The sequence below is a fragment of the Coffea eugenioides genome, chromosome 8 (genome assembly GCF_003713205.1).
Source record: "Coffea eugenioides isolate CCC68of chromosome 8, Ceug_1.0, whole genome shotgun sequence".
NCBI lineage: Eukaryota > Viridiplantae > Streptophyta > Magnoliopsida > Gentianales > Rubiaceae > Coffea > Coffea eugenioides.
The window spans coordinates 45,221,201-45,249,159 of record NC_040042.1 but is presented as its reverse complement, the minus strand read 5'-3'; the positions used below and the strand labels follow the sequence as shown (position 1 = coordinate 45,249,159).

General features: G+C 36.6%; 2 protein-coding genes across 3 annotated transcripts; one reads left to right on the top strand and one right to left on the bottom strand.

The window, feature by feature from the left end:
* Positions 1–10,881: 10,881 nt before the first annotated feature.
* On the top strand, positions 10,882–15,164 carry LOC113781060 (RNA-binding protein NOB1). 2 transcript variants are annotated; one of them, XM_027326901.1, is made up of 5 exons: positions 10,882–11,251; positions 12,314–13,430; positions 13,643–13,811; positions 14,462–14,578; positions 14,699–15,164. In XM_027326901.1, exons 1-5 carry the CDS (start codon positions 10,912–10,914, stop codon positions 14,843–14,845), a joined length of 1,890 nt encoding a protein of 629 aa, XP_027182702.1. In that variant the 5' UTR covers positions 10,882–10,911; the 3' UTR covers positions 14,846–15,164. The 2 variants fall into 2 exon arrangements, with proteins under 2 accessions (XP_027182702.1, XP_027182701.1); XM_027326900.1 differs by having other exon boundaries at positions 14,462–14,581.
* A 326-nt stretch (positions 15,165–15,490) lies between these two features.
* LOC113781435 (probable LRR receptor-like serine/threonine-protein kinase At1g63430) lies at positions 15,491–21,000 on the bottom strand. Its single transcript, XM_027327372.1, has 14 exons — positions 20,311–21,000; positions 19,929–20,067; positions 19,652–19,723; positions 19,414–19,557; positions 19,169–19,318; positions 18,521–18,637; positions 18,367–18,431; positions 17,784–18,044; positions 17,451–17,656; positions 17,225–17,357; positions 16,963–17,120; positions 16,558–16,629; positions 16,159–16,374; positions 15,491–16,040 (listed from the first exon to the last, which is right to left on the bottom strand). The coding sequence occupies exons 1-14, from the start codon at positions 20,393–20,395 to the stop codon at positions 15,795–15,797; spliced, it is 2,064 nt and encodes a 687-aa protein (XP_027183173.1). The 5' UTR covers positions 20,396–21,000; the 3' UTR covers positions 15,491–15,794.
* Between the last annotated feature and the right edge of the window lie 6,959 nt (positions 21,001–27,959).

The window sequence follows — 27,959 nt, the reverse complement described above, 5'->3', positions numbered from 1 at the left end:
GCAAATTTAGCACAAATGCAAATTTGATGTTTTTAGAACAACATTCGTGTTTTAAAAAAAAATGAAGAATTAACTTTAACCATTTATGATTAAAAAAATTTTGAGCTAAAATGAAGAGATAAACGTTTCAAAGACTTAAAAATTAGACATTATCAAATAGAGAAAAGATACTTACAATTATGTTTTCAGAACCGGGCCGGATATCGACTCGGTCGAGCTCAGGGGTCAACGGGTTCAACCGGGTTCGATCGGAGTTGAACCGGATGACGTCATAATAAAAATTATTTAAAAATTAAAATATTATATGTAAAATACCTAATAACATGTTAATATTAATAAAGGTGTATTCATATATATTTGATATTTCAAATATATTTAACAAGAAAATACAAAAAAATTAGAATAATCAAGTAGCAATTTATATTATTTAACGAGCATTAACAAGTTTAGAATTAAAATTATGGATTTAATTGAAAAATAACACCAAACTTTAAGACAATATTTATAAAGTATGAAATATTTAAAGTATATTAAAATTTTTTAACAATCTAGGGGTCAAAACATAATATTAAAAATATTTTGATCTTTCAAAAAAAAGTTTAAAAAAAAAGAATTGATCTAGCACGAATTGTTATCTTCTTTTGTTGACTGAACCTCTTGTATACTTTTGACCTGAAAGATTTGACCAATTATTCTATGACTGGGCCGTAGCCCAGTGCGCAAAAGAAGAGCTACTCGTGCACGGAAGTTTCCCGGATGAATGTTAGCTTTGAGAAAAGAAAATAGCCCGGTTCTTATTTTTTCGGTCAAACCGGGTCAAATTCGGTTTTTGACCTGGTTTGACCGAGTTATTAATTCTCCGATTTTTAGAATTGACTCGGACTGGACCATGGCCGGTTCCTCGTTCGACCGGTTGGTCCGGTCCGAGTTTTAGAACAGAGGGCCTCAACTGAACCCCAAGAATAGTTACTGAAAGAATCAATTAGTTATGGCAGTTACGGATAGTGACCGACTATATTATTCTTTATAAATACGGAAGTTTCCACTACATTTGAGTTAAAACATATCGAACAAAAAAACCTATCATCTTCTCTTCTAGTAAATTTTAGATTTTATGCACCTATTATGGACAATGGTGAACCAGAAGTCTTCATCACGCCTTGGCAATGTTACGAATGCAAGTAGGAGTTTGATACGAAGAAGGACTTTGACAAGCATAACAGTAACAGGCATTCCGGCGACAAATTTGTCTGCCCCGTTTGCAAGACTCATTTCCGATATGCCACCGATCTCGGCAATCATCTTGAATAGGAGGTATCTTTTTTTTTTAATTTCGCATTTTTCAAGTCATTGTGCTCTTGAATTGTATTTCTATAATTTTCCTATCGCTAATTGTTTCTGTTGCAGGGAAGCAAGTGAGCAGGATACTGAGGTATTCTCTTTTTTCACTTTAGCCTCTTCCTGCTTCCCCAATTCCAAGAAATCCCCCTAAATCCCCTGTTTTTATTTTCATAGTCTAATTTTGCAATTGTTCTGTGTAGTTTTCTGCATTGTATTCTTGTTTATCTTTCTCAAGAAATAGGATCTTTGGATATCTGTTTGTGGAAATTGCCTGAGAAAGTGTCTTGTTGCAATTTTATTTGGTGGTCTGAGCCCTTTAATGTGAGATGCGGAGTATTTTTTCTCTACTGACTCTGTTCATTTTGAAAGGGAATATTGTTTTTTTCGATGAGGTTTGTTGGAAATTAAAGACAAGAGTAAGTTTGGGTTACCTCACTCCGAAGCTTTGATCGCAGCAGATTTTTCAACTTCAATATTTCGGCTGAAACACATGCTCTTGATCGGGTGTGAATCACAGTGGAAGTCACACACTTTCCACAACCCAAATCCTAGACTATATTTTTAGTTCTTCTATTTTGTAGAGGAGGAGAAAACTGGATGAAGGATTCGAAAGCTCTTGGTCTTTCTCGCCTCTGCTATTGACTCTTATAGAGACGTTTGTCGGTCTCTGTTTCTTTCTTCTTTTTTCAATGGGCGGTGGAAAAGATTACCGGTACATTCCTTTTCCTTTCTTTTCATTTTGTTTCTACTTTCAGGTAAAAAACTGGTAGGACAATCCATCATGGTAGGATAACTCATCATGGGCGTCCACCTATTTTTCCCACATTCTCCCACTCACACATGATGGGATAGATCCATCTAAAATATTCTCAAACTCTATTTTCAAGAACACTATAACCTTCATACAGGAAAGTGGGTCGTGCGACCTATGAGCATACCTGCACTTTGGGAGTCAAAAAAAATAAACTATGCACCTATTAGGCAGGACATAGCGGCTTCAACCCGAAAGAAAATACAAGAATATATTATCTTGTTGTGCCCCAGACTCATTTCATCACACCATCATAGTATACCCAATCTCTCAAAAGTCATACTTGATATCCATATTTCACAATGCATTCACAATTGTATTACATCTCAAATAGTAAATACAATTGGTCGACCAGTGAATACATGTGAAAGGTGTGACCAAACTAGTCTTCCTATTGCACATATGTCACTTGGTAACGCACAAATGGCTTTCTCAATCATGCCCGGAAGGTTGAATCAATAATAACCATAAGGAACATGTTAGAGTAGCAAACATTTATTTATCACCTTGTAACATTGTCAAAAGTCACATAGGGCACATTTGAAAGAACTCATACAAGTGAGGAGACAGAGATTTTCCAAATGAAAACTCACTCATTTTCTTTCTATGGTCGTCATAGCACATGTGGTATGAATCATATGTTATGGTGGGTAATTCTTTATAAACAGAGCATATGTCTTTACTTTTCAAATATACCACCATACGAATCTTGACTCAATCGCTATCACATAAGCGCTTAGTCTGAAACCTTTAATAGTCGCTATTCTAAGCGTCTCATTAAAATTTCGCATTCGGCTATAATCCAAGCTTACATGATCGTGGGATATCATGTCTGGTCTGCTTTATTTAGACCTCATCTTGACCTTGGTCAAGGCGACATTTCTATTGTATAGTCATAAGTGACACGAAATTGTCAACTAATCAAAAACTGTAATTTAGTCTCATCTCAGCTTGCTCTCGTAGCGCTTGAGGTGGTCACTTGTATGAGAAAGTCGACCAATGCTTGGAGACATATTCATTAAAATATATATATATTAGTGCTTACAAATGTAAATAACAAACAACATATCTATTTCATTATAGATATGAAATATTTACATTACTAAAAAAAACATAAATCTTATCATAATCTACGCAAACCAAGAGTCTTGCCATGATACAAGAAGACATCTCTTGGAATCGGCTAGGTAAGAGGATCTGCAACCATCTTATGTGTAGATATATGTTGTAAGATTATTTTCTTTTGCGCGATAATATCTCTAACAAAAAGATATTTAGTGTTTATATGCTTTGTTTTACCATGATATTTGGGATCTCTGGTATAGTCAATAGCTGCTTGACTATCACAATTAATCATAATAGGTACAGAGGAATTGACACCAATCCACAAATTTTGTAAAAATCTCTTTAGCCAAATAGTTTCTTGTACAGCTGCAGCACATGCAACGAACTCAGCTTTCATAGTAGATAAAGCTATGCATGATTGTTTCTTGCTACTCCAAGATATGGCGCCATTATTTAGCAAGAATACGTATCCTGACGTAGATTTTCGTTCATCTAGGTCTCCACTCCAATCTGCATCAGAATAACCTACTAAATATAGATTACCACATTGATAGCACAAAACATAATTGGAGGTACCTTTAAGATATCTCAATATCCTTTTTACTGCTCGCCAATGAGTTGGTCCAGGATTTGACTGATATCAACTTGCTATTCCAACCGCATACCAGATGTCAGGACGAGTACACATCATGGTATACATTAAACTTCCCACAGCATTTACATATGGAACTCTTTCCATATATTTCATTTCTTCTGAAGTCTTAGAACACATTTTTTTACTAAGGGAATTACCTTTCATTATAGGTGTGTCAATAGGTTTGCAATTTTGCATATTAAATCGTTCGAGAATTTTTAACACATAACGCTCCTGTGAGAGAGCAAGAAATTTCTTCGAACGATCTCTAAGTATTTTCACACCAAGAATATATGCTGCCTCGCCCATATCTTTCATTTCAAACTGGAAAGATAACCATTCTTTAATGACAACTACAACATTTATATTGTTTGCAGCCAATAGAATATCATCCACATAAAGTGACAATATTGTAAAGTTATCTTCAAACTGTTTTATATAGATACAATGATCCTCATCAATCATCGTAAACCCATAAGAAGTTATGGCTCGATGAAACTTTAAGTACCATTGTCTGGATGATTGTTTAAGACCATATATTGATTTAAGGAATTTGCAAACTTTGCACTCCTGATCATTAGTAATGAAACCTACAGGCTGTTGCATATAGATTTCTTTATCCAATTCTCCATTAAGAAAAGTAGTTTTAACAACCATTAGGTGCAATTCAATGTCCAAATGGGCAACAATAACTAAGATAAGACGAATTGAGGCAAACCTTACAACAGGCGAAAAAGTTTTTTCATAATCAATACCCTCTTGTTGGGTATATCTCTTAACTACCAAATGTGCCTTGAATTTTTTAATGGATCCATCTGCCTTGCATTTTATTTTGAGAACCCACTTGTTCATAATAGCCTTACGTTCTGGAGGTAGATCAACTAGATCCCAAACATGATTTAATTTCATAAACTCCATTTCTTCTTCCATAGCTTTCTTCCATTCTGTATTATCAATTGATGAAAGAGCTTCTTCAATAGTTTTAGGTTCACTTTCATCATGTGGTACAATCATAAAAGTTTCTCCTTCAATTCCAAAACGACGACGAGGAGTGCTCTTACGATTGCTTCTACGTAGTTGAATTTTCTGTGGAATTGATTCATTTGATGGAATGTTACTCCCACTCGGTTCAAGAGAATAAGGAATCTCCTTATGTCTCATATTAGAACTACTTGGGGTACTTTCATTATTAGGATCTTCCATTTCATATAAATCAAGATGCTTGTCAATTTCACCTCTAGTTGGAAATTCATTTTTCAAGAATTGGGCATCTCTTGATTCTATTTCAGTTACACTTCCATCCACGTATTCACCAATGAACACATATCCTTTTGAATGTTCAGAGTATCTTATAAAGATACATTTTTTTCCTCTAGGACCCAATTTTTCATACATATGACTTGGATCATGAACATATGCTGCTGATCCCCAGGGTCACAAATTGCTTAAATCAGGCTTTCGTTTTGTCCAAAACTCATATGAAGTAGAAGTAACTGATTTAGTTGGCACACGATTAAGTATATATGTGGTAGTTAACAAAGCATCTCCCCAATAGGAGATTGACAAATTTGCTTGTGCCATCATCGACCTAACCATATCCAACAAGGTCCTATTCCTCCTTTCAGAAACACCATTTTGTTGCGGAGTATCAGGAATGGTTAATTGCCTATTTATTCCTTTTTCATCACATAAATTTTAAATTGATCTGACAGATATTCACGTCCACGATCTGTTCTCAATGTTTTAATCGTTTGGTTTAATTGATTCTCAACCAAATTCAAATACCGTCTGAAGCAATCTAATGCTTCTGACTTATGAGAAATCAAATAAATATGACCATAACGAGTAAAATCATTGATAAAAGTGATAAAATAATAGGCTCCATGTCTTGTCCTAACGTTCATTGGACCACATATATCAGAATGGATCAGTTGCAGCGGAAGTTCTGCTCTAGTTCCTTTACCAAATGGTTTTCTTGTTACTTTTCATGCTAAACAATGCACACATATTGACAAGTTTACTTTTAAGATATCACCCAAAAGTCCTTCTTTTGCTAGCCTATTCATTCTTTCTTGCCCAATATTGCCAAGTCTAGCATGTCATTTATTTGCATCAATATTCTGAATACCAGAAGATGCAATAAAAAAATATAATAGTCATAATTTACATTTTCTTGTACCACATCTAGCACAAGAAAGTTATCCAAAAGGTGTGCGGAACCAACATATTGAGTGCCAAGACATATATTTACATCATGACCATGAAAACTCATGCAAAAACCCAAACGCATAAGGACAGTAACTGAAACCAAGTTTCACCGAATGTCTGGTGCGTACAGCACATCATGTAGGAATAAGGTTTGGCCATTTGTCAAACATAGTTTACAAGTGCCAATGCCTTTAACTGCAACTCTGGCATTGTTTCCTATATATACCAATTTTGTATTTGCTGGAATTCGGCGATACTCGACAAAAGCTTCTCTTTCTCTAGCTACATGGTCTGTGGCTCCTGAATCTAGAGTCCAAAAAAATTCGGTTCAGTGAGCATTACGGTGTTAGAAACAAAATTATAATTAAGAGGAGATTTGAGCAATACATTTTTAATCTCAGTGCATTCACGAGTATAGTGACTTAATTTGCCACAATTATAACAAGATTGATTGCTCTTGTCCTTTTTCTTACCACCGCGCTTACTTCTCTTGCAGTTGCCTGTCTGAGTTTTCTTAAATTCTGGGACAGCCTTTTTAAACACCTTTCTTTTCTTGTTACGTTTGAAGTCAGAGGGCTTACTAGTGTTTGACTCAGCAACATAAGCCTGTCCGAAAGATCTAGCTGCCTCTAGGCGCTCATCCTCCAATTCAACATGATATCTTGCATCTTCAAATATTTTGATACTAATGTTATGGGTCATGTTGACTTTCATATGCTCCCAATTCTGGGGAAGTGATCTAATGACAGCTTGTACTTGTTGCTCATTAGTCAATATATGTCCAGCAGACTTCAATTCAGTAATCATGTTTGACATTTCTCTCAGATGTTGTTTTATCGAGTGATGTTGTTTTTTCACATAAGTGTCAAACTTGATTGTCAGCTGTCTGACTTTAGTAGATGAAGTCGCTCCAAACTTTGCCTTCAAAGCAGTCCACAGTTCATGAGCTGTTGGATAATTCTCATACTCAACCATCAGATCATCTTGCATACTGCTCAGTAGCGTGATGCGAGCATTACTATTTTTCTTTTTCCAGGCTTGATAAGCCTCTAGATTCTTCTGATGGTGAGGAGTATCCCCATACTCTGGTTCACTCATGGTATGATGGAGAATCTCCAAATATTCTTGCTCTTCAAGAATATACTGAACCATTCGATACCAACCATCGAAATTGTCTCCGTTCAGTTTCTCTCCTTTGTTTAATTCAGCCACAATATTTTTTGTCGCAATAGCCATATTCTCAATCAAGCTACATATAGACAAAAATCGCAAAAAAAAATAAGTAGCACTAAAAATATATATTATTCATTTGCAGCTAATATTATTGAAATAATATTTACTAGAAGTAATTAGTATAAGATCGAAAGTTTGCATAGCGTCCAATCATCTCTTGTAAACTAAAACTTCTTAAAGTAGTATTATTCCAATATATATTCATGCTAATTTTGGGTGAAAATTTTAACTTGACCAACCCATGCATCCCACTTGAATAAAACATATATAGCAAGAGAGCAAAAAATCAGGAAAAATTTGGCGCAAGAATCACATTTTTCTGATTCATAGATGATTTTCTGCAAAAAAACCAAAGAAAATCATTGTTGTTGCTTTTTTTTTTTCAACTAAGATAGCCCCACCGCACAACATGGCATGTGTTTCATCTTCTTCAGTAGTTCACGTACGTCAATAAAAAGTTATAAACTATGTGACTAGGGACTTTTAAACCTCAGATTCTCATTGTCTGAGCATCCGTTTTGCATACATAATATAGCGTTGGAAAGCTTGTTCAGAGTACTACATAAATATGGAATAAAACATATTTAATTCTGCACACACAGTTCACAGAAATTCTCCGAAAACAGCCCCTCAACACATATGTAAATTTCAAAAAACTCATCAACAAGAGAGAATTATACCATGAAATTTTGCAGGTATCTTTTAACCCATATAAGAAACATATTCTATGAATTTCATGGCTTGAAATTATGCGTGCCAAAATCGGCCATTAAAGCTCATGCTCTTTGCTTTAAACAAAAAAAACACAAAACACCTTTCAAAGTATGACTAAGCATGTATTCAGCCTTAAAAGCTCTGATACCATTGTTGTAAATTAAAGACAAGAGTAAGTTTGGGTTACCTCACTCCGAAACTTTGATCGCAGCAGATTTTTCAACTTCAATATTTCGACTGAATCACATGCTCTTGATCGGGTGTGAATCACAATGGAAGTCACACACTTTCCACAACCCAAATCCTAAACTATATTTTTAGTTCTTCTATTTTGTAGAGGAGGAGAAAACTGGATGAAGGATTCGAAAGCTCTTGGTCTTTCTCGCCTCTACTATTGACTCTTATAGAGACGTTTGTTAGTCTTTGTTTCTTTCTTCTTTTTTCAATGGGGCGGTGGAAAAGATTACCGGTACATTCCTTTTCCTTTCTTTTCATTTTGTTTCTACTTTTAGGTAGAAAACTTTCCCGGTACATTCCTTTTCCTTTCTTTTCATTTTGTTTCTACTTTCAGGTAGAAAACTGGTAAGACAATCCATCATGGTAGGATAACCCATCATGGGCGTCCACCTATTTTTCCCACAAGGTTGTTTATTGATTGCTTGATGATGAAGAGTGACCATCTTGGAGGAAAAAATTGATGGCCTAATGATGAAGTGGCTCGCTCATTGATAGTTCATACTTTTTACCTCATGATACTGGTTTATCATACTAATGGTATATTTTGCACGTATGTACAATTACTTTTGCAGAGCCATGTAAATGAGAGCATGATTACTGGAGAATCAAGACCGGTATCTAAAAGAAAGGATGATTTTGTTATTGGAGGAACAGTAAATGAGAATGGGGTGCTACGTATTAAGCAACAAAGGTTGGATCAGAAAGCGCTCTTTCCCAGATTGTTCAACTTGTCGAATCTGCACAAATGGCTAAAGATCCTGTGCAAAAATTTGCTGATCACATATTAAAATTCTTTGTGCCTCTTGTAACTGTAATATTGATTATTAAATCCTTACTATTGAACATGAAATTTAAGTTTTTATACTTGTGAACAGTTGACAACTATTGGTGTTTCGCAATCCACAGGTAATTGTTCAATCCTTTTCAACTTGGCTTGCCTGGTTTTTAGCTGGAAAGTTCAGTGGCTACCCAAAGTCATGGATCCCATTCGCTATGGACAGCTTTCAGCTTGCCCTCCAATTTGGCATATCTGTCATGGTCATAGCCTGTCCTTGTGCCCTTGGTCTTGCTACTCCAACTGCTGTTAGGGTCGGTACTGGAGTTGGTGCTTCAACAGATTTGCTTACACATTACAGTTATGCTACATTTGGCGCATAATTTGGATATTAGAAGAACCTCGTTTGAAACAGTTCTCCAGACTGGCATTTGGTCTAAGACCAATCCTTTGTGTTCTCAGCCTCTCGGCACTACGATAGAATGAAAGTGGGATTGTTATTGGATGGTCAATGAAAGCACCCGACCAGTGGCCACATCAACCACATAATAATAAGATTCCTCTCTCAAATTCTTGCCTTTTTTTCTTTCCCTTTCCCTTTCCCTTTCCTCGACAGTTATGAGATGTTGCTGAAGAGTGGGTTTTATTACATTCCTGTTCATATATAGTTCTGGTAGTATTCCAAATTTATGGGATATAATTGCTTCTGTAGTTATTACTAAAGAGATTGAAATGGTTTTATTCCTTTCTTACCTCTGAGAATGCATAGTTTTGTGAACCAATCTGATGCATTGAAACAAAATTTGTTTGCTATATTTACAAACAAAACCACTTATTTACAAACATAATGTCTACAATTATATGTATAAAAAATGAAGCTAATACATAATCACTGCAAATCCACGTACGACAGCTGTAGAAATAACTTCAATCTTGATTCTAGGGGTGTATGGCACTTCAATCATGATAATGCAAGGGAAATAGTAAGAGTTCTTTCTTTCACTCTTCTGTTTTTGGCCCATTGCCAAGCGAAACAAGCCAAACAAATCATGAAGCATTGTCTCAAATAATGTACTTAATTTGAACTCAGGCCACACAATCAAATAACAAGTATAATGATGTCTGATTGGGCCTAGAACAACAAAGCCTAAAGAAGTGTGAGGTTTTTCAATGAGGTACTTTAGTCTCCATATCTTGACTAATAACCTACACATAAAACAACAAAACATGTTTCAAGCAAAGTGAAGACAGATTCTCTTAACAAATTTAGCAGGTCAGCAAAATGTAGAACTCAAAGTTACAGCTCAAGAAATCCTCGTCAATCCATTTTAGTTGTGAGGAATAAAGACAAGCTACATTAAATAGCTATCAACGGTACGAAGTGTGTTTACTTTGGATAGTAGATTACTTGGAATAATTTTTTGAAAAAAAAAATTGTAGCATATTTTTTATGTAATATATGTGAGATAAAAAAATGGTTTGAAAAATGTATGGTTAATGCAAGCAAATAAATGACTATCCAAAATGATTAAAATTGCTATTTCTAGTTACTCTTTTCATGGGAACACATACATGAGAATTTTACGAAATCGCCCTTGAGTGTTTCAACAAATTTGTTGGCTACATTAGAAGTATTAATAATAAAATTAATCGAATTAATCTAACTACCGGTTGACTTTTGTTAGGGTTGTGGTTTGGATGAGTTTTAACCGACTGACATTTGTGAGGGATGTAAAATCAGCATTTTATATAATGTAAGGTATGGAAAATTATTTTCATGTAACATGAGGGACGTTTTCCGCAATTTTCCAAGCATGCAAATAGCCAACTAATTTCAGTACATACGGCGCTAGGGCTCAGCGAGGGTTCAACGAACACGCACAGTCCACAGCCATGGAGGTCCAAGCCTCACCTCAACCAATTTGGAGCAACCTTCTCAAGCATCAACCGCCTCCGGTGCCGGACCACCTCTCTGCCACCTCCTCCGCCCCTCCTAAGTCGACTCAAGGATTAGCTGTTGGGAGCTGCAAGTCGACTAAGGGAATAGCGGTAGCAGTAGTGGACGCCAACGCTTTAATTCAAGGCGGGCAATCGCTGGCCCCCATAGCCGACCGTTTCGTTTCGGTTTCTGAAGTTATCAGCGAAATTCGTGACCCCACCTCTCGTCATTCCCTCAATTGCCTACCTTTCTCGGTTGATACCTTGGAGCCCTCCCCTGATGCCCTCAAAAAAGGTAGTTGATTAAAGACCGAGATTTTTTTTTTTGGTTTTTGATTGTCAATCGAGCTATTGGATGTGTTTTGCGGCATATGAATGATAATTTTGCTAGCTTTTACTTAGTTTTTTTGAGCTTAGAATGTTCAACGCTGTATGTCTGCTTCTCTACTTCGGCTGTTATAGGTGGTTTTTGATTGCAATTTTGGGGCGAGTAGCTGAAATGAGTGAAACAAGAAATAAAGTAGATTACTTTTTTTCTTAGGGTACTTTTGTTCATGTCGAATTGTTAATTTTCTTTGGTTATTTAGAATGATGGATAGGAAGACAGTAGTATTTTAGGAATAGCAGAACTGGGTTATTGTTAGTCAGAGTGATTTTTGAGTGACCAAGTAGAATCATTGTTGGTTAGAATCTGAATTGGACAAGCTCATTGAAGTGGCGATATATTAACATCTATTTCGGTAGTCGCCAAAGTTTTGGATGCGATTTTGCTGTATATGGTTGTGTTTCAGTATTCCTGATGCAGTATTGGTCTTGTTGGAATAAGAGCTGGAGAGCTGTGCTAATTCTAGACCTGTTTTTTTCCCTGATTTCCTGTTCCAGTAATAACGATAAAGTCTAGGCATTGATGCAAAATACTTTTAATTCATTGATATGCAATAAAGCTTGTTATTGTGGCACCTTGTGCGACAAGTCTTGTAATTATGACTGGATTCATTTATTGGTGATGGTGTTTCTTGTTTCCTGTTGGTATCTCTCACTTTGACAATGTTGTAGTTTTCTGTAGCTGAACCATTGTTCTATTCCAGTGAGTTGAACAAAATCAGGAGGAGAGTAATCCAAAACACATACTTCCCAACCCCTAATACTCTTTCCCTATATCTATGTTAGGTAATCATGGCTCATGAAATAGTGTTCATCTCATCTACAAAAAGGCTTTTGGTGGATTTTGGCGGTTTACTTTAGTGCCTAATTTTGTCTTAAAGGTCAAACTGTTAAAACGGATGCACAAGTTCATTCCTGTTCTTTAGATGATTCTCACTTCTATCATTGATTTCTCTCTTGTGCAACTTTACAGTTATCCACTTTGCTAGGGCAACTGGTGATCTGCAGACACTTTCAGATGTGGATCTTAAGCTCATTGCTTTAACATATACATTGGAGGCTCAAACCCATGGAACCCAGCATCTCAGAGATAGTCCTCCACCTATTCACACTGTTAGTGTAAAAAAGCTGCCTGAAAAAGACATGCCTGGATGGGGCTCTAATGTTCCTAATCTGGAAGAGTGGGAAGCATTGGAGCATGTGGCAGAGGATGAGTCAAACTACGAGTCAAAAATTCTTCCCCTGAAAGATTTGAGCCTGAATGTAGTTCCCAAAGATCAACATATGGAAGATGGTTTGACCGGCCATTGTGGAGAATGTCATTCTGAAAATCAAGAGGTATCAAATGGCAATCTTAGGCGGCAAAAGAAATACTCGAGTAAGAAAGTTGAGGTTAAGGTTGAAGGGAAGAAGATGGTGGCAGATGGAATTGATGCAACAAAAGGGGAATTTGGTGATGATGTTGGGGATTGGCTGCCTGCTGTGAGTCGAAGTACACGTAGAAGATATCTGAGAAGAAAAGCTAGACGTGAACTGCATGGGGCATTGTCTGATGAAGTTGTTAAAGATGATGCATCTCATAATGTGGAAAGTGGAGAAGTTGATGACACACAACGCCCTGAGCTGCTAGCGGAAGAATGTGCTGAAGAGGTTGCTGATGGGAGTTTAGGTGAGAATGCCACCAGTGAAGTGAATGACAATGATAAGGATGTCTCTGCAATTTTGCACCAAATGCATCTTGATGAAGAATCTTCGGTTGCTCTTCATGCTGATGAGGATTTGCAAGTACCCTCTAGGGGGCTCATTTCCAATGATTTTGAAGCTACTTCTGATAATTCCGAAAGTGCTATCATTGGAGGTGAAGGCGAAGTGACAGGGATCAATGGTGGACTCGATAACTTGAGCCTGAATAGTGAAAGAATTGGTGCATCGCTGGATGATAATAGCAGTGAGCAGAGCTGGATGCTTCGGTCTCTGTCTGAATCAAGCGTGGCCTGTGTAACTAGTGACTATGCAATGCAAAATGTAATTCTGCAGATGGGTTTGCGCCTCCTAGCACCCGGAGGAATGCAAATACGAGAGCTGCACCGGTATGTAGAATACATTTTTGCTTCTTTCTGTCACTATGCCTTTCCTCAATCTTTTTTTTTTTGTTTTAATTATTATTTTTTTCAGTGGTAGTGCAATTTTGCCTGTAATTGCTGCATGTATCAGTGTTCTAAGTTAGGTTTGGATGCTTCTTCTCTGGCCTCATAAATTGAGAGAAATGCATACTTACTTTTGTCTAAATTTGTAACTTTAGGTGGGTGCTTAAGTGCCATGCATGCTACAAGGTCACTACGGATATTGGTAGAGTTTTCTGTCCAAACTGTGGAAATGGAGGCACTTTGCGCAAAGTTGCTGTTACTGTTGGTGAAAATGGTATCATACTTGCAGCACGTCGACCACGTGTATCAGTGCGTGGAACAAAAGTGAGTACCTGGGTTAATTTTTTTCTCTTTGAAGAATTTTTAGGAAGCATACTGTGTATATGTTGGATCATTATAAATATCATTACCTTTTAAGTTGTGAGAAGGAAAATGGGGGAAAAAGGGCTCACTTATCGTGACTTATTAAACATTGGAATTTTTCCCTGGTGTAAATTTTTTTCAGACAAGAAATTGGTTCCTTAGTTATTCTTTTCCCCTCCCTTTGCGCCTTTTCAAGTTCAGGATTTATGGTTTTTAAATCCTTGCTAATGTTAGCTGGCTTATAAGCATTATTAAGTACTGTTGATGAATCTAATTTTGCAGCTACATATTTTTGTTCTTGTTACCTGTTGAATTAGATGGAATGATGTTGTTTTATGCTTCTCTTTGATTTGTTAAAAACAATTATTTGTCCATTGATGTTTGTGAGAGTAACAAGAAAAACAACTAAGGAAGAAAAACTTGAAGCATTAGGCTGATTGGGTAAATAATACAAGAAATTATCTGGATTCAATCAGTATCTATGGCTGAATTTTGAGTGTTTGAATTTGATCTTATGGTTTATAATGAATTTGGCAATAATTGGCAGATATAAGCATCATTATTTTACATTTGATGGTAATTATCTTGTTTTGGTTTGCGGTATGTTGCAGTTTTCCCTGCCTTTACCTCAAGGGGGCAGAGATGCTATCACCAAGAATCCAATTTTACGTGAAGATCAGCTTCCGCAGAAGTTTCTGTATCCAAAAACAAAGAAAAAGAATAAGCAGGTGGTATCAAAATTGTTTTATTTCTCCCCATCTGCAGCAATTATCTTTTGGTTGCCTATCTTAATTTTGTTTCTTAATTTCTTCCTTCTGACTTAGAACACGGGGTACTTTGTTCTGTAGGGGGATGATATCTTTGCTTCTGATGACATATTTATCCACCATACGGATAAGAGAGCTCCTCTTCAGCCTCCTGTGAGGAAAGCACTTGCCGTTTTTAGCGGCAAGAGGAATCCTAATGATAACCATTTTTCTCGTGCCAAGCACTGAACTTCCCTGCACTTTTTGCTGCTGCTTTTAAAATTCACTTAAAAGGGATTTTGTACCGATCTAAGCTGATGAAAATAGGGTTTTAATGAGTTAAAGATGTGATCTACAGGCTTTTTGGGTATTATTTAGTGCCGATGGCCTCTTAAGCTTTGTGGGATTGTGTGTGGAATTCATTTGCATGTCATCCACCAGGAAAATTTTTCCCACGGGCTTAGTATAGTCCTTTGATAGCAAAGTACGAGGTGTACGTATAAGTGGGGCTTGGAATGTGATTTCAATTTTCATCAATTTAAGGTTGCTTCAGTTTTTTTGTTCTAAAGGCGTGTCCATGTACGTAGGTTTGATCCTTGCTAGACCCTACTTGTTGTAACTAACAAGCAAAAGGACATGTTCATCATGCAGGCCTGGAACTTATAGCACGCATGACATTGCTCAGTGTCAACTGAAAGCCAGCATTTGGTACATAAACTGATAATGATGTTACTTGAAAATCTCTATGTTCCGCACAAGATGCCTTGGAAAGATCATTCAGTCTTGTTAGTACTTCCAACTAAATGATCCAGTGTTCTGAAGTTCCTTCTGTAAATTATTGCCTGGTAGCATTTCAAGGCAATATAACCAAGTACTGACTTAATTGCGATTGGCTTCATAAAAAGGTTAAAAAGTGTTAAACAATTATCAAGAAGTGAAGTACCTTCTGCAACATGGGTTCATCTACTATTTGACATCAAAATCTCTAACCGATCAAAATCTCTAACCGACCAACGGTATACAATTAATTGATATTAGTCATATGTGAGACTGTCTGTCCTTATAGCACGCATGTACATGACTTCACTCAAATCTATAAAAGAACTAGCAAGAAGGAAAGAAAAAGGAGGGAAAAATTGAAGGTAAAAGGCAAACTATAAAGTCTATATTCAGATTTACAGTGTCAGCTTCCTATTAGTTATGATGAAAGTGCAAGCTCAGCCCATGCCAAGGAAGATGCCCTCATCTCTGCAGATACGGAGGTGTCAATACCACTTTCCAGCATAGCACACAAGTCTTGCATGGATGTTCTACTGTTAGAACTTGACTGGATGCAGATGTTGACAACATCGCATATCACTTTAAGGTCTTCATATCTGAAATGTTTTAACTCAGGATCCACCACATAAGACATTACTTCTGGCATCTCAAGATACTCTTTGGCCTGCACAGGCAAAAGGAAACATAAAACTCATGGCAAATGTTTGTTCTCCATTTACAGATCCATGCATTAGTTAGGAAACCAGGGCCAGAGGGGGGAAATTCAAACATCGGGTTCTTACCCAATCCACCAAGCATCCCTTGTCCTCACAGTAGGGAGGTCTCCCGCTCACGATTTCCAGAAGAAGGATTCCAAAAGCATAAATGTTTCCATGTATATCCAGATGCCTTGCCTCTAAACCATTTGGAAGGACGCAAATTGCACCTTCATTGCTGATGCTGCCAGAATTCTTTTCCGATCTAGAATGGATTGACTTCCAGCTTTCAAAATCAACCAGCTGCAGCAGTTTTTCAGGAAGATTATTCAGAAAGCAATAATCAATAGCAGCAGAATTTTGATGTGCATGCGAGTATGCTAGACATTTTACAAGGCACCTACTATTCCCAGCTGGGAGGTGCCAGAACTCATTAATCTTCACAAGATCAGGCTAATAACTGTATCCACTGCCTTACTCACATACCATATTGCTGATGCTGCCAGAATTCTTTTCCGATCTAGAATGGATTGACTTCCAGCTTTCAAAATCAACCAGCTGCAGCAGTTTTTCAGGAAGATTATTCAGAAAGCAATAATCAATAGCAGCAGAATTTTGATGTGCATGCGAGTATGCTAGACATTTTACAAGGCACCTACTATTCCCAGCTGGGAGGTGCCAGAACTCATTAATCTTCACAAGATCAGGCTAATAACTGTATCCACTGCCTTACTCACATACCATATTGAACAATCTTACATTTATATGAAATTTATGGCTTTAATTGGGAAGAGAGATTTAGCCATTCATGCTCAATCTTGAAGTCTGTGAAACAGAAAACCCTAAGGCAAGTTCTTTTGGTTAGTAGGTGATGTAAGCCGCAGGATTTACCTTTGGAGAAAAATCATCTGTCAAGTATACTGCACTAGAATTCAATTCTGATATGGTAAATGGTGGATGAAGTTCTGTATGCAGATACTTTAGTCCCTTGGCAATGCCAATAACAATTCTCATTCGCCGTGTCCAAGATAGTTGGCAACCTTCTCCATCTACAGAGTAAAAAGCAGTGAGATTCAGCAAATGGAACATGTTTGGAAATGATTAAATCTCACAAATTTGAGAAAAGGGAGACAGACAACAATGATTTCCTTACAATGGAGGTGCTCATACAAGGTCCCATTTGATGCATACTCGAAGACCAGCATTCTTGTGAAAGGACTGCTCTCCCGACAGTACCCCAGTAATTTCCCTGTGTGCTCATGATTTAATCTTGCCAAATCTGCCACCTGAATCCATAACATCAAATCCTTACGGCAGAACAAAAATAAACGAATTTCAAATCCTCCAAGCTAAATGTGAAGGGCACAATATGTTTTGACCTCTTTTTGGAAATAAAGCTCTAGAAAGCCCGTCCAATGCTCTTCTTTGACGCAAAGGGATATAACAGCAATTTCAGGTCCACCTTTCATGGTTCCTTTATAGACTTGGCTATCTGAAGAGGATCCAATAATGTTGCTAAAATCTTCACAAGCTACTTCCAGTTCTTGTCTGCTTAACTTTGTTACACCCCTCAGTGATTCAGGATCTGTAAAATCATTTCAATAAAATGATAATGTAAATTGAGCTATGGATAAATGCACCACATCAAATATCACTAAAAGCTGATAAATGGTCTTCAAATCATATCGCAAAAACAGCAGATGTACACCAACCTATGAAAATGGCTGTATAATCCTTTCCACTAGCTGATTTCTTCCATGGGATAATTATGGAGGGTCTGTTTTGCCACTTATGAAGTGCAGAGACAAGAACCACGAGTAAGAGAGCACCAACCATCACGCCAGTTACTATTTCCAGGGCTAAAAGCCAGGCAGGTCTTGAAGTACTGGTCTGATGCTTGGAATTATGTTCAACAGGATGGTGCCTGGTATTCGCTACTGGATGGCTTTTTGGTGTTGGAGCACCACCTGTAACTGAAGTCAAAAAACAAGAAAGTTGGTACTAACAAAGATGCTGAAAACAGGTGACTTGAGGGCCATTTGATACTGTTTTCTGAAAATTTACCAAGAAAAAAATTACTACAATAATAGTTTAAGATGATTGAACTCGAAAGCAATTATAAAGCAAACATCAGTCTATATTCACCCAGAGCTCAAAGTAGGCACTTCAAAAAGATATAAACTATTTGGTCTATTAAATTTTGTTTTTAAACTGAAGGTACTTAAGAGAAGATCTCCAAGTCTTGGCTCTAGCAACGCTGCTTTACATGAAAAACACACAGGATATGACATATACCACACTGTACTGCAGAGCGCTGCTTAGGATCTTTATCATCCAGACAATTCCCTTGAAAGCTTGACCTGCAGAAGAATATAAACACATCATGCAGAAAGAATTAGCAAAGAAGACAGGAAAAGAAACACTAAACAGCAAACAGGGGAAACACTACCTTGGAAGATATTCCAAGCACTTTGGTATGCTTCCAATGAAGAAGTTGTATGAAAGATCTACAAATTTTAGTTGAGATGAGCGGCACAAACCTGTTGGCTGCATACTGGAGACATACCTGATAGACAATAAAAAGGGGCTCTTTAAGAACCAAAAAAAAAAAAATCCAACATAGATAAATTTAAAATGACAAAAGTCACAAAACACACAATAACTTCAAAGTAAGACTAAAAATGAGCTTTTGGCTGCAATTGGATTGAGGTACTCAATATCATATATCCGGTTTGCAAAAATTTCACTATGGAACTATACAAACAATGCTCATTAAAAATGTAAAAAGAAGTTTTGGTTTCTACTTCAAAAGAATGGCATTTAGAAGTTGACAAATTTTCTTTCTTTTTGGAGAAAAAAGAAAACTAAGTTACTAAGCAAAAAAGAAGCTGACAAATTATTAAGCAAACAAAGTTACTGTCCTTAAAGAAAACCCTATATTGCAAGAAAAAAAAAGATCGAGTTGAAAAATAAACAAAAATTGACGTTATGTAGGATACATTCACTAAGCAAAAGACACCCCACCCCCCCCCCCCCCAACCAAAAAAAAAAAAGAAACAAAGAACAGGAAAGGATTCATAAATTTTATTCCACTAACATTCCATGTAAATCATCAGCAAAATCTGAGCCATTACTGGCAGGGACAGTTCCCTGGAGCCTATTCCTATCAAGTCGAAGTTCCTCAAGGTATTTCAGACTACCAAGCTCTGGAGGCAACCTCCCTGTCAACCCATTCGATTGAAGATTTCTGCATAAAGCACAAGAAGACTTCAATTGTTAAGCAGAAGTCCAAACACAAATAAGATAACAAAGCTCAGTTTCTAATGCTACACATGTACTGACATTTTCACAATGCTGGATAACTTTCCAATCTCTGGAGGAATTGGTCCTGTAAGCTGGTTTGCACCCAAATCTAGGACCTTGAGATTTTTCAACAAGCCAATCTCTTTTGGTATTGTACCAATCAGTGAATTGCTATGCAGAATTCTAGAAATCACCAGCATCGAATATTAACCTCCATTTACATGTTCTCAGAAAATGAAATGAAAAGTAAATGTGGTAGAATTGAGAAAAACCGTACAGTTCTTGCAAAGAAGACAATAGATACAACTCCGGTGCAAGAAAACCTTTCAGAGATGCTCCAGAAACATTTCTGCAACACCAAAGTCGCAATTTAATTAACAAGAAAAACTTTTACACAAATTAAATAGCATATCAATACCACCAAGAAATTGGCACAATTAACCACCATCCAATTAGGTACACGGAACAATGACACACACGAAAACATGAAAATTGGACTAAAGTAGACAAAATGTTTCCGTCGAACAACTAAATAAGAAGATAGGAATTCTTACAGCTTGATGACGTGATCTCGAGCCACTGAGCAAGAAATGCCAGGCCAGTCACAAGGATCTGAATCTAATGCTTGCCAATTTGACAAAACGAGAAGTGGATCCTCATATATAGCTTCTTTAAAGGTCTTGAGGGCATAAACTGCAGAAAATAGCACCATTTCACCATCCGAAAAATCTACATCAACAGTGGACTATGGCACTTCTAGTTACATAATCGCAACCATAGTCAACTATCGCAATTAAGCCTAATAATATCCCACATTAAGATTGGTAACTTAATTAATACAACATTACAATGAATTTACTCACAAATTCTTGAATTTTAAAGAGAGTACAACACAAGATCTAAGAACACAATAAGGACTGTAATGCCGAGCCACACCTTCGTTTAAGGGAAAGGCCAAATTAGTCCCAGCAATGAGTCCTAGACTCAGTAAAAAGACTTGAAGAAATTCAAAATTCCTCATGTTTCTCCAAGTCCGTTAACAGCTTCAAGAAACAGTTGCTGATTCAGACAACCCCAGAACTCCAAGAACCCATCAAAAATAACATTGAGCAAGAAATTTTAAAGAAAATGAAGAAGTTGGTTCTTCAAGAAACAGGAAAACAAGGTGCAATTAGCAAAGAATTCAGCTTACACTGGTAGGATAAGAAAATAAAGAATACTGGAAAATAAGGCCAAAGAAAGAAAAGGGATTTCTTTGTGGGGCAAAACTAATGGCATAAAGCAGAGTTAAGAGTGAAAGTATGAATCTTTGGTCTGCAACAATTGCCCTGAAAGCAAAGGAAAGCAAGGCAAAGAAGTGGGAAGTGACAGAGTGAAGTTAGAAAAATTGGAAAAGAAAAAAAAAAGATTAAAAAGGAAATCTTGGACTGAAAGAGAGGTTTGGTGTCAGAGAAATACTACAGAGTTCAAAATAAGATTTTGCGCAAGGAATGGATAGAATATGGTCATATGCACTGATGCTACAATGTAGAATAGAAATCAATTGGTTACTTGCTCTGTTGGAAAAGTGAGAGAAAGACAGGGAAAAGAGAGATTTTGGTGGTGAACTGTTACAGTGGAATGTTTTTGTTTTTTCTGTTTGATCAATTGAATTGGGCGGTTCTTGCTTTTCAGTTTTTTATCTATTTTTTTCCCCTATACTCAAAAAGGTATACTACTAGTATAACTTCCTTTTCTGATGGAGAAGCGTAGTAATATAGGAAAATACTACTGTTTCTTTTTGGTACGGTATACATGACTCTAATCCACTCATATTTTTCACTATTATTTAGTGATTTAAATTCTTGAAATAATTGAAGGATTAATAATTCTTATTCTATATTTTACGGTGAATTTAATCTCATCGATACAGTATCCAAATCATAGAACTCTCTAGTAGTAAAAAGTCCAGTAGTACTTTACAACAGCTGAGTATTATTTATTTATTTTGTTTGGTTAACGCAAAAATATTTTTTTTTCTTTTTACAAGGGCAAAATAGATTTGGGAAGGGAAAGGATAAAGAATCAAGTTAGGATATTTGGTTGATGTTCTTACTAATTGAGTTTGGATTTCTTGGTTGATATTTTGATCAATTGAGTTACAAACATTTAATAAAGAATGGGTTTTGATGGATAATCTAAGCTTTGATTAATGTTCAAGCAATAATAAGTGGTGTTATTTCCCTAGCTGGATATTTCATTAGCGCCTGCTAATGATTTATTAAGCGTGGTAAAAGTAGGTATCCCTGTCCAAAATACCCACCAAGAACAGAATGGAAGATAATCAAGTTCCAATTGATCAATTATATAATACAGCTGAAGTTTGACAAAAAAAAAAAAAAAAAAAAAGTTCCAATTGATCAAAATTTAAGGCCGACCAACACTGGTTTGTTCTTTGTACGCGAAACTTCATAGCCAATGTAAATTATTAATCTGAATTACTTTTCATAGCTTGCTTGAATGCTCTTTTGACGTATACGCTAATAAACATTCTTTTTAAAGCTCCACCTCGAAAATGATGTTTTGTTAACTTCTCAGTATCTAAAAGACATGCATCAACTACAATATGTCATGGTATTTGTTTTCTTGGCAAAGGAAATAAATGTAGGTGCCTGGAGGAGGAATAAGTTCCTTTCGGGTTTTTCGATTGTCTTGACGTTCAGACTTCAGATAATTTCAGATTGCATAAGAACGTATTGACAAATTATCACCGACGAGCTTCAGTTAACCCAAAGCACTATTCTTTTGCCCACTAAATACCACTTACTACAATTTCAACAGGTTTCCATTGCCAGCAAAATGTAGAAGCAAACAAAGGCTTAATAATCTAAACAGACAATTAGTCATGGATCGAACAGTAGAGCCAAATATGGATGTCCCGCACAACAGTGAAGGCGAGTGTGTAGAGTATACGTGACTGGGGCTAGCTACATCCATGCATGATGCTTATTGCCAGAACCCAGAAATCACTATCCATCGCCCGAGCTTCTTCCTACCCCTTTGCAGCCACAATCATAATTTCCACAATTATTACTCTCACCTACCATGCACTAATTTCTAATGGTTCACTAGTTACCACCCCGTGCTACTTTTTTTCCTTGTTTCTTCTTCGTGCAGCCACATCAATCGTTTACCCTTTTTTTTTTTATTAATCGTCATTTTTATCTATAATATCCTATACTATTCTAATATAAGGGAAGACTCAACTGGATCTAAGGGGACCGGTGAGGACTGGATTCAATCGAGTTTAGGGGAGACATCAGTCGCTTACCTTACCTCAGTCACTTTATCTCCTAATAGTAGTATCCACCACACTTCATTACATTTCTCATCTTGGATGTATATATATTAAGCATCTTATGACCTCTATGTGTTGTTAAAATCAAAATGCATGCTGTGGTTAACTCCTTCGGTTGACTAGAAATTGTGAATTGAAGGAGCTAATCTTATTAAACGGATTCACTCAATGAAAAATTCTCGTACTAATTAGACTGAGTGGACCACTTTTAGGCTCAAGCTTCATATCTAATTGCTTAGGCAAGGTTGTTTAATTACATGCTACCATCTGCATGGTGACCACTCCTATGTGCGTGTGCATGCATGCGCAGGGGCTTTGGAAGGTCTGCCGAATCCACAATACATGCCCAAAGGCCTCAAACCATATCACAGAATTTTTGGCAGAATTACCCCAAAAAAAAAAAAAAAAGGAGAGAGCATCAGGTGTCTCCTTTGCTAGTGACATCTCAGACCCCCAAAACCTGCCCTCCTTTCAGTGTGGTAGGGCAGGGAACGCAGCTGACAAAGTTGACTTTCGTGCAATTCTAACTCCTATGATGATCAGCTGATGCACGTAGCTTCAAACCAAGGCCAGCATTAATACAAGAACACCATTATTAAAGACAAGAAAACTACTTAAGGCCTCCGATTGGAAGGGTTATGCCTAATTCTTGATCAAGTTACCGACCCCCCCATGTTTAATTATTACTATACGATTTAATAAGACTGCAGAGTTGGGGGAGAAAAAGAAGAAAAGGCTGCAGAGTTGAGCTAGTGGTGATTGAGCAAAAAATAACTAAATTATCTGAGCTTCCAAGATAAGAAATAACAAAGAAAAAAAAACTAAAGTTCTGACATCTTCTGAAGGTATTAAAATATCAAAGGGATGGTGAAAGTTGAACTTAAGGGATTTAGTTTGAGAACAAAAAGGTATGGGTTTCGGTCAATATTGGGTTTCCTCAAATATCAGTACTCTTACTTTTGGTAAATAACGGATCATTTCCATAAATGTAAGGTAGACAAGGAAGTAAAGGAACAAATTGGTTCCTGGAGAAGTAAGAATTAAGAAAGACTAAAGCCAGCTAGAGAACAAGATGTTTTTGGAAAGACCAAATATAAATCAAGAAACTATCCCATGGGAATGTTGGACCCCAAATTCTATTCTACGCTTTCTCAAAAATAACCAAAAATAAAAAATAAAAATTCCACTGTATGGCTTCTCCAGTTGCGCCAAAGTCCATCCAGAGTATGCACCAAGACTCCAAATTCTATTCTACGCTTTCTTTATAAAGAAAAAAAAATCATTCAATGGCTAAAAGTAAAAGGTGATACAAATTTTCTTCAATTGACAGGTTGTTTACCACGATCATTAAAGGGGAGCCATATGGTCTTCCGGTCTTAGTTGATAATTGGTGATTCCCAACACAGCCCGTCCAGCACACTGGCTAGGAAAACGTCAAATTTGAATGTCCAAAAAGTAGTCAAACCATCGAATAAGTATTTGTTACAACTCCTACCACTGATTTTCACTTTTTACCTTATCCCTTTCACGAATGAGAGAAGGTAAAGATCAAGAAGCAAAATGACATGCAGACAGACGAGACAGAGAGAAAAAGAGTCGGTAAAAATTGATCCGGACATTCATCCTGTCAGTTAAAAAAAAAAAAAAAGACAGAGAGAAAAAGAGCGCAGACAGTATGCTTTTTTTTTTATACATAATTTTGGGTTCTTAAATCTTTTACAAATATATTATTGTCTTGTTAGAATGGTGATATTTTTGAAATATTTTGGGGGTGACGCTCTATGATTATTTTTTGACATTGATAATAATCAAAATCCATTTGTATATTATGGAGTGACGAAAGGACAAGGAGATTGTTTAAACACAAAGGCTCCTCATCGACGGTGCTTCCAAGCAAGACACTACAAGACTAGACAATTTTAAAATAACATGCTTTTAATGATTGTCCAAATTTCTAAATGGTTTTGAAAACTATACATGCTCCCATCATGTACTAGTCCTACCCTCTTTGACTCGTCATATATCTCCAATAATGATTTGTCGAGGGCAAAAAGAAATTAGAAGGGGAAAGCACTATAGGGTCCATCTCAATTCTTACTGATTATAAATTCAAATAAAAAATAGATGGTTCTAGACAAATTTCTTTTGAGTCATTCTTAGATGAAAATAAGAAAAGAAGAAGAAGAAGAAGAAGAGTAAGAAGAAAATCCAACAATATATAAGTTAGGAAGAAAACTTAAAGAATATCAGGACAAAAATCCAAGTAGTAATACAAATATTTAGCATGATTATACGGTTGAAGAGACTTTGGTCAAGCAACTATAGTTGAAAATTCAGAAATTAAATATATTGGGTTGAAATATAACCTCTCTCGTGTTAGAAAAAAATTTAAAAAATTACCATGACATATATGCGTTATACTTTGCTACTCATATTAGAAAAACTCTCTGATAGTTATCTTCCTTATTGTGACAAGGTTGGGAGCTTATAATAATGTTGACGTGAATGATACTCAACAACAAACGCATTATCAAAACATAGGACAAAAATGGTCTGCACTCTCCAGCAGCTAATTTAATTACACTCTCCAAGGTGGTAATTTGCCGCTTTTTTAAAGCCATCTTGATGATGTGGTGGAGGGGTTCCTTTTTGTCTTCCTCCTTCTTGATTACTGATCTGGAACTTTCCCTTGTCGGGCCCTATGTGTTGGGTTTGTTTAATCTACTGCATGAAACACTTGCAATTAATTAGTTGTTTCCTTTCCTTTTCAAACGTCTTATGAGCATAGTTTTTAAAACCAACAAACGTAAGAAACTTTTAGTGAGTGATGAGGCCTAGCGTTCATGGTGGGTCGGGACAGGACAAGTCGAAGTTTAATTCAAATCTACCCCGACATGTTTGAATTGAGAGGGGTTATAAGTCCTGCGTGGGTTGTCTTGAAAAACTTTCCCCATCTATACAAAAGGAATAAAGAAAAAGTAAATTTGGTGACAGTTTGATAGACAATTAGGTTAATTATGCTTAGACGTGCTTGTTAACTCAATTGAGATCATTCTAAGTTTTCTTGCAGTTTAGCAATTTTTATGTCACTTCTATCCTTTATTCTCTAAAGATTAATGATGTCGGACTTGTTTGGCAAGCAAGTTTTTGATCAAGTTTATCTGTTACAAGTTTTTTAACAGCTTTAACTACAGTAATTTTAAAAAATTTCTCAAAATTTTTAAATTATACACTTTAAAATATTCAAAAATTTACATACTTTAAAATTTTTTTTTACAATTTCTACAGTAAGTTGCAGTAAAATTTTAGACAAACACCTAAAAAACTCACTTGGCAAACGGGGCCGTCATTTCCCTCATTTGTTGGTGCCTTATATATATATATATATATAATTCCAATTATTGAAAATTCAACATCCTTATTATCTTAAAATAACATTAGACATGCAAAAAGGATTTAACATCCTTTATTTGATTTATAGGCAAATAGTGTACTACTTAGTAGCACATCAGCTCCGGATCAAAGTAAACTTCCGCTGACTTCTTTAGAGTTTGTTCCAAGGCAAAAGGAAATTCATAGTCATTCCTAAGCCGGATTGTAAAAGCGCGATTATTGACTTTCCTTAGACATGAAATAGAATAAATTAATGTGCCTAGACTATAATGAAAACTACCAGGATCTGCAGCTTCATCTTAGAAGAACAGATTCGTCTTTCTCTTTTCCTTCACTTTCGCTTTTAACTGAATTCAATCCAGACTAAGAACTGAATTTTAAGCAACTGGGCAAAACGTAACATCTGTCCTTTTTGGCTTAACATAGTATTAGAAAATATATATAAATTTAGTACGCATTTGGAAATCTATGCATGATTGGCATTACACCAATGTTTCATACGTTTGATCTGAAATTGGAGGGGTTGGTATGCTGTCATGTTCAGCAAGATTAGCAAAATTAGAGAGCAAGAAATTTGAAAGAGGCGTTAAACAAATGAAAGCAAGAAAGCGCAGCATTTGGTGAAAAAGAAAGAAAGAAAGAACTAGTTCGCTAATTGGTTTCCTGGTCACATCAAAACTGTTAAAAAGCGGGGCAGTTGGTTAAACGATTTATCAGCCTTGGACATCAGTCATGTACTAGAAAAGGAACCGTGGATGAATCTCTAAGCTTTCGTTTCCTAACGCATGGCCCTAATTCAAGTTTGCTCAAAAGACAAAATGATCCTAACTGTGCGGGCGGGAAGAGGTCGGACCGGGACTTATCGAACCGAGCTTCCAACCTGCAAGCACACCATAACGAGAGAGGCACAAAGTCAGGGCTAAATCCCCATAAGAAAAACAATTATTTGAAGTCAGGGTTTGGATTATTTAAGTCAGACGATAGGGAGTTCGGGAGTTGAAGACGAGTACATTAGTCGACAAGTAGATGTTACGTTGGAGTGTAAGGAGGAGTGGTATTTATGCCTGCAAACCACAGTATGGGTCTCAAAAATTGAGGGTGATGCGATAGTTACAGGGGCACCCTAGATCAACTTTATACAAGTAGTATATGTCGAGTGTTAGATTAGATGTTAGCTGCGGGCGTTAGTCACATGTCAGTGAAAAACAACGCAGCAAAATCGAGATAATGTGAGGCCTCATTAACTCCTTCGGGTGGCGAAGGCGTTGACTAGGGATTCCACACTATCATTATCAAAATGGTCGTATTATTTCAAATAAATAAGTTCGGCAAATTCGTTGATGCCTATGAATGGTTATATATATATATATATTTTTTGTCAATACGGTGGAGTATCCGGGATTCACCCGACTAATCCCCACTGCACCCCGAGACCCCGTCCCCCAAGAGCCTCGAAACAGTAGTGAGTAAGATTCGACCACACGACTCAGGCCCCAATTGAGGTTGTCTCGAAGCCAGCCGATCTATGCCCAGGGGGCTCCTATTAATGGTTATATGATTAGAAGATTTTCTTTTTTTTTTTTTCCAGGAAACCTTTCAGAAGTTCAATTTTATTTCTTGCCAGGTTTATTAAATTTCCAACAATAAATGAAGTGATTGTTGGAATGGAATTGTCTAAAGTTAATATGCTTCATCAATCAACTGTAAAACCCAAGCAAGAGAAAACATTCCAATTTTACTCAAAATTCTTGGGTTGGGTATGGTGCATTGAGTATGCTCACACCAGAAGGGCCCAAGACAAGGTAGCAGAGATGGGCCTCAATTTATGAAGCCACGTCCCCAGCAGATGGGTTTT